The sequence below is a fragment of the Equus przewalskii genome, chromosome 5 (assembly GCF_037783145.1).
Source record: "Equus przewalskii isolate Varuska chromosome 5, EquPr2, whole genome shotgun sequence".
Taxonomy (NCBI): domain Eukaryota; kingdom Metazoa; phylum Chordata; class Mammalia; order Perissodactyla; family Equidae; genus Equus; species Equus przewalskii.
Window position 1 is genome coordinate 60,344,173 of NC_091835.1, and position 18,382 is coordinate 60,362,554.

Consider the following 18,382-nt stretch of genomic DNA (forward strand, 5'->3'; position numbering starts at 1 on the left):
AATAATAAAGTGTTAGTAATATAAGGCAGAATCAAGGCTACTAATCTTTATTTAGACTACTGGTTTATATTTTATCAGTCTGTAACTGGCTTTAACTAAGGTAAATATTAAGAACTCATTTTTAACATCACTTAATTGTCCTTTTGATTTTAGTTCATTGGAAATCCTGGGATTCAGAAATGTGGATTAAAAGTAATTTCTTCTATAGCACATTTTCCTGATGCGTTAGAGGTGTTATCCCTGGAAGGTGCCATTGATTTGATACTTCATACACTGCAGATGTATCCGGACGACCAAGGTTGGTACAGTTTGAACTCAGGATTTAGAATAGATTTCTATAGACCTTTGAATAGAATAGATGTTGGTTGGATGTCTTTAAATTTTTTCCTTCAGTTTTGAGATTTAAAACAATTAATTCTATTTTTTTTCTTTTATTCTTCTAGAAATTCAGTGTCTGGGTTTAAGTCTTGTAGGATGCTTGATTACAAAGAAGAATTTATGCTTCGGAACTGGGCATCTCCTGGCAAAAATTCTGGTTTCCAGCTTACAACGATTTAAGGATATTGCTGAAGTTCAGAGTAAAGTATGTGCGTTATCTTGAAGGGAATTTGAGATCTTGCACAGATTTCTCTTGCACAGCAGTTGGTGTGATTCCAGCTTTGCTTTAATGGGGATATTCTAGTTAATTGAAAACCATTTATCATTTTTTAGTACTTTAATTATAGAAGGTGAAGGGAATTGGATTGAATCTCTAAAGATCCTGTTTCATTATTAAATCTCTAAAATCAGCATGTAAATTGGCCATTTGTCTTTTCCATGAAAGAGCAAAGAATGTGCTAAAGAAATTCCAGCTAGCTGAGCTTTATTTGCTTAGATTTTAGATAAATAGAAGTTATAAATATTCCGAAGTTTGTCATTCTCTGTGTTTTATGCCTCTTGATTTCTTTTCTTGCAGTGAAACAATATTTTTAACATTTTTCATCAAGCAAAATTTAAAATGTAATGTATAATAACTGTCCTTATAGGGAATTCAAGATATTGGTTTAGGGTTAGTTCACGGGAGATTAAGAAATAAATTATGTCAGGTTTTTTTTTTAATGTTAGCAAAACAAATAGTTTCTTTAAAAGTTTCTGCCTTGCTTGTGGTTTTTTAGTAATGGAGTTTGCAACTTTCATAAACCACACTCAGCAAATATTTTCATAAATGGCAACATTGACCAGGAATAAAAATATCTAAGTTCTAACCTTTGCACAGACGTTATTCATAAATGAGATGATGGATGTAAAGTTTTTTTAATTGTAAATTGCTGAACACACTCAATTATTAGATTAAAAATAACAATGTGTTTTATAAATCTGCTTTTTATCATGTGCCCCAGCTTAGGCTGATTAAAGCCAAGGTAGAATTAGTTAAAAATATCCTAGGGAAGGAAATGATTTTGTGCAGGTGTGCAGCTCTCGTTACTCAATATTAATTCATGTAGGCATAAATTTTAGGATCTCTATAGTAGAGGTTATAAACTATTGACCAGTGGGATGAATTTGGCCTGCCGACATATTTGATATGGCCAGTTCTGTGTTTATAAATTTTGTTTGAATTATGTGCCTTCTACACATTTGCATTACTTGCCTTGCTGTGGCCTTCTTTTGAGTTTGCGGGGACCTCTGCTGCAGAGTTGGGTGGACCACATGTCCCTCAGAACTGCATAAATTAAGACTACTTCTCTTATCAAATGTTAGTAAGTGTTTGCAGAGACATTTTAAGAGCTCAAAATAATAATTTTCATATTTAGACTATTTCATTAATATTTTACATTGAAAGATAATAAAAATTTAAAAAGTTCAGTTGATCTTTGGTGAGTTTACCCAACCTAAATGACAGTAAAGTGAAAAGTTCATTTTTTCCTTAAAACGTCACATGGGTGGAGAGCCCAGAAAACTCTTGGGAATATGCTTGACGTGGTCCTAAAAGTAATGATGTGACTGATGAGTTCTTTATAGATAATTTGCTGTGGGGATGTAAACCTCAAAGTGCCTTCAGACCTTTTCTCAAAATGAATGAAATCCACGAGCTCAGATTTGTCTCTTTGAGGTTAAAATTTCAGAAGAAAGTACAAACATGTTGGGTAAATGCTGGGCTATCAAGAGAACCTAATCTGCAATCTTGTTATAAAAAATTCACTTTACTGGCTTATTTGGGACTGCAGCCTCACTGATTCTGCTGTTCTAATCCTGATTAATATCTCACTTTCATCTTGTAGGCATGGCTTCAGATAGAGATCTTTAAAAGCCAAATGTTAGTGGATTAGGTATTTTTTTCCTGCTTTGCTAGATGATGGTTTGTTAATTAGCACTTTATTCTCTGTGTGGTTGCTGTATTTCTTAGCAATGAGAGAACAAGGCATATTTGTAGGATTATTTCAAGGTTTACAGCTTTAAAGTGCAAACCCAATAAATATATCTACTTACTTAGTGAACATTCCAGATTTTAAGTATCATATACAAACTTTCTGTTTTATGTTATTTATTTATTCATTTTTGCCTGTAAATTCCTATGTTATTAATATTATTTTTGGTCACACTTTAGGGATTTCAGGCAGTCTTGGCAATATTGGAACTGTCAGTGTCTTTTTCCAAGCTGCTGGTCCAGCATGCCTTTGACTCGGTAATATTCCATCAGCTGTCTTCCAGTATCATGGAACAAAAGGATCAACAGGTACAGTATTTGTCACCTGCGTGCCAACTGTTATGTATTTAGCTGACTCTAATCTTCATTTCCATTCTTTTTAGTTTCTAAACCTTTGTTGCAAGTGCTTTGCAAAATTAGCTATGGATGATGAGTTAAAGAGTGTGATGCTAGAGAGAGCATGTGATCAGAACAACAGCATCATGGTTGAATGCTTGCTTCTCTTGGGAGCCGATGCCAATCGAGCAAAGGAGGCAACTTCTTTAATTTGTCAGGTAAATGCTCAATGCCTCACTTTTGTCTTTTCTCTATTATTTGACTCTGCCATTGTATAACTCTTACTTATATCCTATTGTTCTTTACCACAGAATTTATCAGTTTGTTGCACAATTGCTTGTGATTTGTAGTAGGCATTCAGATTCACAGAATTTCAGAAATAATACGGTCCTTTAGGTATTATCCAGTCTAATCCTTCATTTTACTTGTTTACTTACCTTGTTAGGTTTATAAATAACTTTTCAAATGTGTCTCCTACTATACATCTCTATACAAATTGTCCTCTAGCCACAATCCATATAACACACAGTTTTATTTTGTTTTGATCATTTTTTCAACCATTTTCTCTCTGTTTTCAGTTTCTCTGTCTGGAAAGTTCTTCCCTCAGGGCTGTGTGGCCATGTAGGCTGTGTACTGCACACTTTTGGGGGTGCCGTTCACATTGACATCCCTGCTCTTGGCCCCCCTGCAGTTGTGTAGCACTGTGGCCCTGCCTTGCTTCTCTCTTTCCTTGTGTGCAAATACATCTATCTAATTGTTCTACTCTGCCTTCAAAATCTAACTCAAATTCTCTTTCTTTGATAAAGCCCTCCTAATACCTCTTGGCCTCCATACAAAGTAAAGATTTATTTCTTCTGTAAGTCCACGACAATTTGTGTACACCTCTTGTATATTGTGTGAGTCATATGAAAGTAGAAATGTATAACGTTCATCTTTGCATCGTTCAGAATATCTAACTCATTGCTTTACCTACAGTATGAATTCAACAATATTTAGTAAAGTGTATTACATGTTATTTCAACTTAGTCTTCATTATATAAATTTTAGTTTATAATAGCATTCATGTAGCACCATGTATATTTTCTAGAAATTTAATATTTCTAACAAAGCAGTTATGTAGTGATTTAATATGTATTATTAAATAACCAGCAGAGTACTATGCTTTCCAATAATTCACTTTTAAAGCCGCCTTTTATTTAATTTCCCACTAGCCTATGGATTCAATCAGTTTTTCAACTGTAAGATTAAGTTAGTACTAATTAGCAGTCTCCATAAAAAGAAACTGGAGCTGTAACTCATTTTTGTGCACAATTAATTTAGGCATTAAAACCAAATAAATAATCAAATTACTTAAATTTAGTCAAATTTCATTTAAGCAAGCAACGTTAAAAATACTTGCTTCTCTGTTATTAAAGGTAATTACATTATTTCCCTTAATAATTTAATATGTTTTTATTGCATATCTTTTGTGTGATCTGCAGAACATTGCATTAATGTTACTTGGATATGCCAAAGAACTGAAAAGAAACTTCCCCTTGATATTTTTCATCAGGGAAGCAACACACCCAATAGCACCCGAGTGCAAATACTCTACATTCTCCACAGGAAGTGCTTTCCATTCTTCTCAATTTGTCCAAATCTTTTTATACAAAAACCTTTTTTATGTTATTCTTCTTTCCACATTCTTTTGGACTTAATGCGCTTATTTGTATCTTTTCTTCTTAAAACAAAATCAGATCTTTACATCCATGGATGTATTAAATTTAAAGAATTTATCTTAGTTGTCAGAGATTATTTGTATCTAGCAAATAATAAATATTGATTAAATATTGTGGGTAGATTGATCAAACATGCCTTATTTTGCACTAGAGCATATAAGATAATCAAGACTATTTATGTACCAATGCTGCGTAATTAAAAACTATTCAGAACAAAGATGGAGTTAAGCTTGTTAGGCTTTCTAAGGAGAATTTAATGATGTAATGTATGTGATTGATAGAGAACAATATGGAAGATTAACACTGGACGTGAAAATGCATGAATAGAGACCTGAGGATAAGACTCATCAAATCATGGTGGGAAGAGCAAGTATAATGAAGTTTAAATAAAAATAATAAAAAATACTTCTGTGGTGTTCATTACCACCTTGGCAGTGCTCTGAGTCCTTTACACAATTTAATCCTCACAACCACCTTAGGAATAGGTTCTAGTGTTATCCCTATTATACAGGCAAGGAATTGAGGCACAGAGAGGCTAAATGACTTGCTGAAGGACACACTCCTGGTAAGTAGTGGGAAATCCGCCTCCTGAGCGCCTGCTTTAATCTCTTGTCTACACAGCAGATTCACGGTAGTGGTGGTGGTGGGGTTGTTCATTTCATTCTCAAATGCTAGTTTGAAATATTGGGTTTTGATTGTGGGCTGCATTAATTATAAATTAGAAGATGAGAAAGAAGATTCCAAAGAATAGTAAATTATTCTTTTGATAATCTTTGATTATATTCTGAATTATACTCATTATTATTTAAATGCAAAACTGTATTTCTGAGCAGTATTTTTTCCTATTACTTTCATAATTTTATTTCTTTTGTCTGATACACTTTCCTATATCTCTCTCTCTTCATGCACCATATGCCTAAAGTCAGCTTGGATTGTTTGGGTCTCCCAGGGAAAATATCTCTACAAAAATGTGTTGAGCATCTTCTAGGGGGAAAGCACAGGCTACAGGAGAAGGCATTTGTGATTGAGTCTTTTGGCCCCTCTATCCCACCATCCATTTGTCCCTTCCTCCCTTCTTCCCCTCCTCCTTTTCTTCCATTTAAATTCCTTGTGGGTACTTAGAGAGGATTTTAGTAATTTACTGGTTAAGTATATTTCCTAGGCATTGTGCTAAGCTACAGAGATACAAATTGAATTGCAGTTGCATCCATGCCTTTCTTTTTAGTTGTAAAAAAGACAGGCATGTCTGGTTCAGTATGTTAAGTGCCATGTTAAACAAAATGGGATGGGACCCTGGAGGAGGAAGGGTGTATGTGTCCTGGGAGGTTGGTAGCAAGAACTTACTGTGCGAGAGACTTTGGAACTGTTCCTTCAAGAATGAACATCTTTTTGCTGGGTGAAGAGCAGAGTTAGACATTTAGGGCAATAGAAATAGCATAAAATCAGGTAATGAGGTTTGAAAAATTGCATGTTGTGTTTGTGGGAATGTCCTGGAACAGAGGGGTTTTAGCTTTTTAAACAGGACAGTGGGTTGATCATATCTAAAGTAGAAAGGTACTATAGTGGCTCTGGGGAGAAGAGGTTGAAGGTAGGTGATCCTGGAGACTGGGCATTAAGTTGGTGCCATCAAACCACAGAGCTTTCCCTTCAAATCTCTTGAACACACTGTAGTTCCAGAGAATTAAGCAATTTTCCCCAACCTCCTTCTTCCCCTGACCTGGTACCCTGGATCTTGAGGTCTTCTTTCCTTTGCATTTTTTAATCCTTACTTTTGGTGGTGAAAGGAGCACAGGCTTTGGAGCTGGCAGGTTTGACTTTAAATCCAAGTGTCTCGTTGACTAGCTCTAAGGGTTTGGATAAATCACATACCTTTTCTAAATATTCATCTATAAAATGGGGGTAATAATTTTTATGGCATATGGTTTTTTATAAGGATTAGAGATCTTGTGAACAGAATTTAGCACAGTCCCTGACATATAATATTTCTATGATCTACTACTTTGATCTTCTAGTTGATAAAACATCACCTTCCTTTGCCTTCCAGAAGCTATCCCTGAATGTGCTATGCTCCGGGTTGCTAAGACTTCTCTCTGCTTGCCACACTCACTCTAGTTTTTGTAGCATCTAGCATGCTAACCCAGCTTGAGCACATGCTCTGAAAACATCACATTCAAGGGAAGGTAGAAAGCTGCGAGATAAGGTATTTCTTCATTGAAATTCAGATTCTTGTCCTGGAAAACCAGAAATGAATGATGGTTATCCTTTGCATGTGGCATTAACAAATTTTACAATATTTTTAGTCTCATTTAGTTATTCTCTATCATGAGTGAAGGCAGGGCTGTAGCATTTACTGGGTTAGGGTACTAGGTTCCTAGCTGTCTTCAAACGAGCAAACAGAAGCCCAGAAAGTGTAAGCCACATGTACTGTTGGTGGAGCCAATTCTTCTGACTTCAAGTCTTTGAGCTTTTTCTCCATATCGTGTGTTGTCTCTTTCATGCTAACTGACTCTCATATGGCAGATTGATTTATGCTAATCTGGTATTTGTGGTGCTAAGCTTATTTTATTTTCCTCATCTATTTCAAGGATGGGTTTTGCCTTATTTTACTTTGTTTCAATCTAAATTGAAAAGTGTAGAGGAAAATCACACAAAGTTTGATTGACTACTCTCCCAAAAGGAAGAAATCTAGGTTTTTAATATGCTTACCTTCTTTTTGTTTTTAATAGGTATGTGAGAAAGCGAGCAGTCCCAAATTGGTGGAGCTGTTACTGAATAGTGGTTCCCGTGAACAAGATGTACGGAAAGCGCTGACAATAAGCATTGGGAAAGGCGACAGCCAAATCATCAGTTTACTCTTAAGGAGGCTTGCCCTGGATCTGGCCAATAATAGCATTTGCCTTGGAGGATTTTGTATGGGAAAAATTGAACCATCTTGGCTTGGTCCTTTATTTCCAGATAAGACATCTAATTTAAGAAAAGAAATGAGTAAGTATGAACAGGAAGCTTTTGGTACAAGTCTTATTTTTAGTAGTATTTTTTTTAAGTCACTAATCTTTTAGTTATGTTTCATTCCAGTTTGGTGCAATTTAAGGCAAAAATATTGCAAATGTTTGGATATCTTTTTATTTTTTTGGTCATGAAATGCTTGAAAATGATATTATATTTAAATTCTTTATGACCCAGCAAAGACATATTTTATGAAGATAGAGCAAAACAGTGGAAGCCTTCTGAGGGGTTACTTTTCTTTTAATAAATTTTATTTTTATTATAAAAGTAACCCATGCTCATTTTAAAAATAATAAAGCACAAAAAATCATAAGGAAGAAAATAACAATGACTTATTTTCTCTCTTATAGGTAATCAATGTAAATTTTTTCCTAGACTTTTTATGTGCTTACATATACATATGCATTAAAATGTACATGCGGGAACAAATGCTCATATATACTTTGCATTTTCAAGTTAATGTACTTTGTATTTCAATTAAGGATGTATTTTCTTTATGTTTTCAAACATATATATTTTGTATATAGTAAGTATATTGATGACACGTTGGCATCATCCTCTGTGAACGTTTTGGTCTTTTTGTCTGTCTCAGTTTTTCCCAGTAAATGTGTTTGAAAGCTTGAGCTCCCAGCCTTCCCTCTGCTAACTTACTCCCATGCCTGCCTCCTTGCCCACAGTGATATACTCCATGACTCTTCACCTTAAGGACTCTCTTGTTAATAATGGATTTGCTTTTCTGTTGTTTTTCTGATGCACATAAATGGCAAAACTCCATTTTTGGTCAGTCCAACAGTCTACTTTTTCCTCACTTTCACCGGGATAGCCAAATGCTGCTAGAGAAAAGTATCTATCCATGTATATTGGTGCCTTTACAAATTCAAGGTCTCCAGCCTTCCAGTGGGCCCTAGAAGATCCAGTCAGATTGAATTTCCCTGTTTCTTGAAAGCTTCACATCCTCTTACTTTCAGGTTTTTCTGAGTGCTACTCTCTCTACCTGACACCCTAACTTTCTCTCTTCACCTGGCTGCCTCTTTGTTCTTCCTGCCTCAGCACTATATCACTTTTTACAAGAAAACTGATGTTTTTCCCCCCAATGATTGCAAAGCATTCCACTGCATGAATGTACTATGATTGATTTGAATAGTTTCTTTTGGGGGATACTTATGATTTTTTTCCTAATTTTTTGCTATTATAAACAATATTTTAATGTGCATCCTTGTACATAATCTTCTATGCACATTTAAGAATGCCTGGATCATGGATTCCTCTGGGTATATTTATAAGAAAACATTCGTGCTCACATGAATTCTGGGTGGAAGGTCCTCCTACAGGTTTCTGCAGCACCTTATTTCTTACCTGTACAAACACTTATCACATTATATAATTGTATTTTTTCCTCTTATAATCTACGTTTTGGTAGATTGTATGCGTCATAAAGTCAATGCCAGTTTTTTCCCATTGTTCTAACCTTAGCATATATACTAGTTTTTTGCTCATTAAATATTTATGATATTGGTAAAAATAAAAATTTGGTGATAAATCATGTTGATAAGCATATGTGGAAACAGGTACATCACACATTATTGATATGAATTTAAATTATCTAATTTGTCAATTTGGCAATATCCATCAATATTTTAAATGTACATTCATGCTTTTTTGACCCAGAAATAGGAATCCATGATCTAGGCATTCTTAATGTGCACAAAAGATTTTGTGCAAGGATACACATTAAAATATTGTTTATAATGGCAAAAAATTATGGAAAAAATCCCAAGTATTTCCCCAAAGAAACTGTTCAAATCAATCATGGTGCATTCCTGCAGTGGAATGCTTTGCAATCTTTGCTGGGGCGGGGGGGTGGGGAGAATCTAGCAAATCCAAATATCTGGATATAGAATGCATTATTAAGTGAAAAAAAGAAAGCACAGAAGAGAGTTTTTAGTATACTAATGTTGGTGAAAACACAATTGGGATATGGTAGTGATACATGCTTGAATATGAAAAGACTATGTCAGGAAAAAACTCCAGAAATGGGTTTCCTGGTTGCCTCTGGGGACTTTGGAAACTAATGAAACATGGTTAGATCCCATGTTTTATCACTTCAACCAGTCTCATGCAGCAACCTGCTTACTTTGTTCTTTGATTTCTGTTAGAGAGGAATTGTGGGCCCATTGGAGAGGAATGAAGGGAGATTTACCATTCACTGTATTCCCTTTGTTCTGTATGAAGGTTTTTTTTTTTTTTTTTTTTACCATTGACAATTCTTACGTAATTTAAAAGACATAATAATGCCATTGATTGATGGGAGAGCATAGCCATAATTTTATTGGCAGCTGCTCTGAGTAGAGAGCATTTTGGATTCATAGCTTTAAAACAGCTTTAAAAAAGCTTTAAAGCTTTTTCAGGTACTACTTGACTGAATTGCATATACATATTATCATGTGAGCTATAAGAGTAATATTTGGAAGAATTTTCCAGGTTATATGTAGGACAAAGAGGACTCTGCCAACTTATTTCTTCATAATAGAGCATACTATGAAATATAATAAAATAGCTAGAGGAATGTTAACTTTGAAATTCTACCAAGTTTCCCAATAGAATGAATCACGTAGCAAATAGTTTATAAAAATAAGAATATCATTTATTGAGCATCCTCTATTTTCTAAGTATCGTGCTAAACATTTTATCTGCAGCATTTCCTTTAATCTTTTCCATAACCCTAGGGTGTGTATTGTTGTGTTCTCTTTCCAAGTGAGGGCACTGACACTCAAAGACCTTGTATAACTTGCAAGTGGTGTTACTAGGATTTGAGCCCAGGCCTGTCTGGCTTCAAAGCCCAGCCACTTTCCTGGGTCAAGTTAATTTCATAAAGATTCAATTTTGATGCCAAAGCTTTGTATGAATTTTTGTGATTTTTAAAAAGTTTAAATTCACCACCTGCTACTTATGCAATATCACAATTGTAAAGTGACTTTGGAAGTATGAATAAAAAATTCTCTAGAAATACGAAAATATATAAGGAACTTTGGTATGATATGTGTTTATGTTTGTGTGATTGTTAATGTCTAAGTTGCTGGTGTATCTTTTTATTTTTAGATATAGGATCCACCCTGGCAAGAATGGTGCTCAGATATCAGATGAAAAGTGCTGCCGAGGAAGGAGCAGCCTCAGGCAGCGAGGGCAATATTTCTGAAGAAGTACTTGATAAATTTGATGAATGGACCTTCATTCCTGACACTTTTGTGGACAGTGTGTTTGGTCAAAGTGATGACCTGGATAGTGAAGGTATTTATTATAAAAAACTAGTTCCTTTTGTGTTTTAAAACTCTTAACATACTGGTATTTAACAGTAGGAATTGGGACAAAAACCTGATTTAATTCATGTGAAAAAACTTGAGGAGCAATGTGTTCAATATTGGAAATAGTTAATGTTTACTAATTCCAGTTAAGGCAATGACTGTCCAGAAAATGCATCTCTGCACTACTAAATGTTATAGTACTGCCTATAATTGGTGAATGGGGACTGGTGCAGTGGAAACGCTCTGACTCACATTGGAATTGGATTCCATGTTCCGTCATTGACTAGATCCTTTTGTGGCTTGTGTCATCCCCTTAGCCTTATTAAAGGTAATGTTGCCACCCTTGCAGGATTATTTCTAGGAATTAGAGAAAATGTATGTAAGGGATCTGGGAGAGTACTTGGCAAATAGGACTTGTTTAATAAAAAATATTTTCACTTTATTAATATTAAAAATAATATTAATATTTTAATAACTCATTTGAGGTAACTTTAAAAAAATTGACATGGCAAGATGTATAATGACGGTGACTAGGGCTGGCATATTTCACACAATGCAGTCTAGTGAAAATGGGATGAGGTGCTTTTTTATTAATGTAGTGTGATTGAAAACATTGGGTGATAGAATAAAGGTGTTTGAGGAGGCAAAAAGCAAGAGTTATTCCAGAATCTCATGTCTCAGGTCCAAGTATTTTTTAAAACCAACTTTAATGAGATATAGTTAACATAAAATAAAATACACTAATTTTAAGTATGTATTTTCATGGAATTTTTGAAAAATTTATATATTCATGTATTCATCACCACTATCAAGTTATGCAACATTTCTATCATCCAAAAAAGATCCTTTATGCCTCTTCACAGAGAAGGCCTCCCCTCCCCAGCTTTGGCCCCTGGCAACCACTGATCTGCTCTTTGTCACTGCAGATTTAGTATTTTCTCAACTTTCATGTAAACAGAATCCTACTGTGTTTCCTGTGTATGAATAAAGTCTGGCTGTTTTCCAAAGTGGTTGCACCATGTTGTACTCCCACCAGCAATATATGAGAATTCTAGTTGTTCTACATTCTCATCATTCTACAACACTTGGTGTAATCAGAAAATTCAATTTTAGCCGATCTAGGGGAGGTGTAGTCCTAGCTTATTTGGGTTTAGTTTTCATTTCCCTGATGACCATTGATATTGAGAATCTTTTCATGTTCTTATTGGCCACTCATATATTTTCTTTGCAAAGTATCTGTTCAAATCTGCTAACTTTTAATTGAGTTGTTGTCTTATTATTGTATTATAAGAGTTCTTTATTTATTCTAGATAGAAGTCCTTTGACAGATAGATGAATTGCAAATATTTTCTTGCCATCATAACTTGTTTTTTCATTTTGTTACTTATTGTTGAAAGAGCAGAGGTTTTAAATTTTGATAAAGTGCAGTTTTTCAGTTCTTTCTTTCATGGTTTGTGCTTTTTCTATCCCATTTAAGAAATCTTTTCCTATCCCAAATTTGTGAATATTTCCCCCTGTGTTTCCTCACAGAAGTGTTAAAATCTTAGCTTTTACATTTAGCTCTGTAATGCATTTTAAGTTAATTTTTGTGTATGGTGTCAGTGAAAGATTAACATTTATTTTTTCCACATAGATATCCAGTTGTTTTAATATCACTTGTTGAAAATACTGTATTTCCTGATTGAATTAATGGCATGTTTGTGCAAATTATTTGACCATTTAGGTGTGATTCTATTTCTGCATTCTTTAATCTGTGCCATTGATTTATATCTTTATCCTTGTGCCAATGCCATACTGTCTTGATTACTGTAGTTTAATAGTGGGTCTTGAAGTCAGATAGTGTAAGTCTTCTGGTGGTGTGCTTTTCCAAAATTTTTCTCATTATTCTAGATTCTTTGCATTTCTGTATACATTTTGAATCAACTAATTTTATGCTGGGATATTTTTTAGAATTAAATCTATAAATATATATTTAATGTAGAATTAATAAATAAATAATATATTACTATTCTATAATATAGGATTAATAATTTATTTCAATTAAATCTATAAATACATTTGGGAGAATTGATGTCTTCATAACATAAGTCTTCTGACATATAAATGTGATATATATTTCCATTTATTTTTCATTTAAAGTTTCTCTCACCAGTGTTTTGTACTGCATATTTTTTGATGCTATTATAAATAGTATTGTATTTGAATTCCCATTTCCAATAGTTTACTGCTAGTATATAGAAATACGGTTGATTTTTTTGTATCTGAATATTGTATCCTGTGGATTTGCAGAACTCATGAGTTCTAACAACTTTTTGTTGACTCCATAGAATTTTCTTTGTGCACAGTAAAGCCATTTGCTAATAAGGACAGATTTACTTCTTTATTTCTGATTTGTGCATCTTTCTTTTTCTTGTCTTATTGCACTGGCTAGGACCTCCAGTACTATGTTGAATAGAAGTGTTAAGAGTAGGCCTTGTTCTCTGGTTTCCAAACCAGAGGGGTAAAGCATTCAGTCTCTCACCGTTAGGTATGATGCTATCTGAAGTTATTTTCATAGATACCCTTCATCAGGTTGAGAAATACTTTTTATCACTAGTGGATGCTGGAAAATTCTTTTCTGCATCTGTTGAAATGAGCATATTTTCCCCCTTTATTCTGTTAATATACTCACATTGATTGATTTTCAAATGTTAAACCGACCTTTCATTTCTGGGGTAAATCTCACTTGATTATGGTGTATTATCCTTTTTATGTATTATTGGATTTGATTTTCTAAAATTTTTAAAAGGATTTTGCATCCGTGATGGATGTTGGTCTGTAGTTTTATGTTTCCTTGTCATTATGAGAGTAATGCTAGCCTCTTGAAATGAGTTGGGAAATGTTCCCAACTCCACTATTTTCCAAAAGAGTTTGTGTGTAGGAGAGGTTTTATTTCCTTCTTAAATGTTTGATAGAATTCACCAGTAAAGCCATGTAGGTTTGGAATTTTTTTGTGGGGGGAGATTTTTAATTATAAATTTAATAACTTTAATAGATTTATGGTTACTTTGATTTTCTATTACTTCTTGCTTCAGTTTTTGTAATTTATGACTTTCAAGGAATTTTCCCATTTCACATAAGTTGCCAAATTTATTTGTTTAATGTTTATAGTAATTCTCTTATTGTCTTGTTAATGTTATTAAGATCTGTAGTGATAACTGATTTTTAATTCTTGACATTGGTAGTTTTTGTCTTTCCTTTTTTTTCCTCTTCAGTCTAGATCAAGGTTTATCGAGTTTATTGATGTTTTCAAAGAACCAGATTTTTGTTTCATTAATTTTTCTTTATTGTTTTTTCGCTTTCTTTTTCAATGATTTTTGCTCAAACTTTTATTTCCTTTATTTTACTTATTTTGATTTTATTTGGCTCTTCTTTTTATAGATTCTTAATGTGGAAGCTTAGAACACCTATTGTTAGACCTTTCTTATTTTATAATAGAAACATTTAAGACCATACAGATCCTCTGAGCACCACTTTAGCTGCATCCTACAATTTTTCTATATTCCGTTTATGTTCAGTTTTGAAAATTTTCTGATTTGCTTTATGATTTTTTTCTGACTCATGTGTTATTTAGAACAGCATTGTTTATTTTCCAAATATTTGGAGATTTTCCCAGATAGCTTAATCTTATTGGTTTCAGATTTAACTTTGTTTTGCTCAGAGAACCCACTCTGATGATTTCTAACCTTTTAAATTTACTGAGACGTGCTTTGCAAACTACCATATGGTTTACCTTGTGAATGTCCTATGTGCAATTTAAAAGAACATTTATTTGGCTGTTGGGTCAAGTCAATTAGGTCAAATTGTTTGTTAGTGTTTTTCTGTATCTTTACTGAGTTTTCTTTCTACTCATATTTGGGAAAGAAATGTTGAAATTGTAATTGTGGATTTGTTAATTCTCCTTTCAATTCCATCAGTTTAAGTTTTGTGTATTTTGAAGCTCTGTTACTGGGTGCACGAACTTTAAGGATTGTAATTGGATTTTTTTTTTTTTTTTGGTGACTTAACCCCCTTATATTGCTCGAAGTTTGCATTTAGTATCATTTCTTTCTTCCTGAAGAACTATCTTTGACATTTCCTGTAGTGCAGGTCTATGGGAAACCTCTGTACAGATTACTAGAGCTCTTTCCATGACTCTGCCCCAGAACTCCCAGCTAAATTCGTTTTCATGAATATTGATCTCCAGCTCGTCATCTCAGGAAAGCCATTGGGCTTTGTTTAAATTTCTTCTCCCGGTGCCTGTGGCCCTTAAATTGCCTCCAGGCAGAAAGCCAAGGTGATCATAAGGCTCACATAATTTGTTTCTTTTCATTCAGAGATTACACAATCCTGGCAACTGTCTGTTGCCCAATGTCTGAAACCAGTTCTTTAAAATATTTTGTCCAATTTTCTTGCCTGTAGAGGGAGGTTAAGTTCGGTGCTTGTTATTCCATCATGGCTAAAAGAAGAATTCTCTCAAAGTGTTTTTAAGTAAAGGAAGACATTAGAAATGCTAACATAAAAATAGTTGATTTGTGGATATGTAGATTTTGTAATTTGTTTTGACACTTAAAATTAATTCTTTATGCTTCTAAGATAAAAAGTGGTGGAATTTAAAATCTCATAATTTTTCAACAATGCCTCTACATTATTTATCCTTAATAATATGATTTATTTATTGATCTTTATATCCTTGGTAACCCATAATTTTCAAATTAGTTCTCATCTCTTCTCTCTCAAAACAATATTGCCAACTAAACTCATTGTGTTTATTTTAATGTCATTCCATAAATGAAATCATAAAATATTAAAATCAAATAGAGATTGCTGAATGTTAAATAATTTAAAGTGTGATTCCAATATTTAAAACAAGATTTGAAAATTTTCTAAGAAAAATTCAAAGAAACAGAAAAGAGGAACTTTGATCAGATTTGTGTATGAACTTTCTCTGCTTCCTGTACATATATGTATTTGTTATAACAAGTGTAGCTATTTTTTTACTTGGCTCTTTCCTCCTGTACTATGAGCTCATATGAGGCATGGATTATTTTTCCTGCTTATCTTTATTCGGCACTTACTCAATGTCCAGTCTGTGACAGCCATTCAGTAAATATTTGTGGAAGGAGAGAAATATGGTTGAATTTGGAAAATGAAAAGGCAACATGTTTGTCATTTCTATTTTAAAGATATTACAATGGGAATTGGACAATTTCCATTAATGAAAATGTGTTTAATCTTTCATGATTAAACTATGATTCTAGCCTTTTATGATTGAGTCAGTGTTTTTTACTTGCCTTTATTGTATCATTTAAAAACAGGAAGTGAAGGCTCTTTTCTTGTGAAAAAGAAATCAAATTCAATTAATGTAGGAGAACTTTACCGAGATCCTGCCTTGCAGCGTTACTCTCCAAATTTGCAGAGGCATTCCATTTCATTGGTAAGTTAAGTTGTGATTATGTTGTGTGTTTTGTTACTGATATTCTCTGGATAACTAAAATTATGTGCCAAAGCTAAGTGCTGTTGGTGCAGAAATTTGCTAATTCTCTTTTGTATGGAAACATCATATACAGAATATATTCATATATATAAAATTATGTATATATAACTTTAAATTTGCATTTGTAGACTTTTTTTTTTGAGGAAGATTAGCCATGAACTTACATCCGCCGCCAATCCTCCTCTTTTTGCTGAGGAAGATTGGCCCTGAGCTAACATTCGTGCCCATCTACCTCTAATTTATTTGTCGGCCGCCTGCCACAGCATTGCTTGATGAGCATTGTGTAGGTCAGCGCCTGGGGTCCTAACTGGTGAACGTGGGGCTGCTGAACCAGAACTCTCGAACGTGACCACTATGCCACCAGGCTGGCTCCGCATTTGTAGACTTTTGAGCCATGTATGTAGATGTTTGGGGGCGTATATTACTAAGTACACTTCAAACTGGTTTTACCCTTTTTTCTTTGTAGAGCTCTATGTCTATGGAGCCCAGGCTAGGTCTGTGTCTTATGGTATGGCTTGGTCCCATGAATACTCTAGCTAGAAATCTTATAGTGATTCCTAAGGAATCCAGGTAAGAAGATGTTCTCTTTGCTCATAAAATGGCAGTGATTTTATTCTAAGTGTCTATTTGTTTAATAGGGACCCTTTTTTGATCATGAAGATTTACTGAAGCAAAAAAGAAAAAAATTGTCTTCAGATGATTCACTCAGTAAGTATTTGACGGAAATCATAAGTAAATAGACATTTTGAGCAGAATACAGTGCTTTGTTAAATTTCCTCTAATTATTGAAATTTTATTCGTGCCAATTTCATCTTACATAACCTTCAAATTATATTTATCTATTGAGTCCATAGACTGTAAAAGAATGAAATACAATTATAGATTTAAAAGTTTACCTTTTATGGTGTTATATAAGATACGTATCCTTTCTACTATTTTTCTGAAATGTAAATAATACCCTCACCACTGCCACTCTTCATCCCCTTCTCCAGGTCTATTATTTTTTAATGGTACTTATACCACCTGATTAAATATTTATTATTTAGTGTCCATCTCTGCCACTGGGATGTAAGTTCCATAGTTTGGTTTTCTACTGAATCTCCAGTGCCTCGAAGATAGCCCGACACTAGTAGGTGATCAATAAACGTTTACCAAGTGAACTTAAATTACTTGCTTATATTTCCATTGTTTGTTTGTTTTTGACAAAAGGGTCATCAAAACTTCAATCCCATACGAGGCATTCAGACAGCATTTCTTCACTGGCTTCTGAGAGAGAATATATTACATCATTAGACCTTTCAGCAAATGAACTAAGAGATATTGATGCCCTTAGCCAGAAATGCTGTATAAGTGGTCATTTGGAGCATCTTGAAAAGCTGGAGCTTCACCAGAACGCACTCGCGAACTTTCCACAACGACTATGTGAAGTAAATTTAATTTATTCTATAACTCTCAGGATATTTGAAGAGCTTTTTGCATTTGTATCTAACGTGCATGGCTAAATCTTTACAAAGAAGGTTCTACTTTTGTGTCATTGGACAATAAGTCCCCCCATTATTCTGGTTTTCACATGAGTATCTTAGTCTGTGTGGTGTTCAGAAACATCTTTGAAGGCGGGCAATGGAAATGGAGGTCTGATTTAAAAGGAATTCTGGGTTCGGTCCTGATGATACATGGTAGTACATGGTGTTAAAGTCTGTCAAGGCTACATGTTGATTATGTCTTCAATTGTTTAACTCTAGTAAGACAACTTAAACTGTTTAAACTACATTAGATGGACTAGAATTGGACCTGGTTTGGTGGTACTAGTTCTGGCTCAGCTACCAACTGTTTGACAATAAGAACGTGCTACTCTGACTGCTCTGAACTTTCATTTCTTAATTTTCAAAGTACGGAGGCTCAACTAAACTATCCCCAAGGCATTTATTGAGTGTTAAAATTACATGTCACTTAAAAATTGATTTTTTTGCTCAAAGTTCCTATTTTGTAAAAATTAAAGTATAAAATAGTCTGATGATAGAGTAGTCCTCTGAATCTTGACTTGGTTCATCATTTTTAAGTACTATGGATCAGAAATCAAAGAAGATATACTGACAGA

At 33.9% G+C, this 18,382-nt stretch overlaps 1 protein-coding gene across 3 annotated transcripts in view; it reads left to right on the forward strand.

Moving 5' to 3' along the window:
• The window catches only part of LRRK2 (leucine rich repeat kinase 2), a 134,361-nt gene that overhangs the window by 44,474 nt on the left and 71,505 nt on the right, over positions 1 to 18,382 (forward strand). For all 3 annotated transcript variants that reach the window (XR_011540042.1, XM_070619407.1, XM_070619406.1), the window contains exons 15-23: positions 154 to 298; positions 444 to 583; positions 2,588 to 2,716; positions 2,791 to 2,961; positions 7,188 to 7,446; positions 10,567 to 10,755; positions 16,106 to 16,224; positions 16,923 to 16,992; positions 17,494 to 17,711. Coding sequence is in view for 2 of the 3 variants with exons in the window: in XM_070619407.1 (XP_070475508.1) it covers positions 154 to 298; positions 444 to 583; positions 2,588 to 2,716; positions 2,791 to 2,961; positions 7,188 to 7,446; positions 10,567 to 10,755; positions 16,106 to 16,224; positions 16,923 to 16,992; positions 17,494 to 17,711 (1,440 nt within the window). In the remaining variant the exon portion in view is untranslated. The remainder of the gene's footprint in view (positions 1 to 153; positions 299 to 443; positions 584 to 2,587; positions 2,717 to 2,790; positions 2,962 to 7,187; positions 7,447 to 10,566; positions 10,756 to 16,105; positions 16,225 to 16,922; positions 16,993 to 17,493; positions 17,712 to 18,382) is intronic.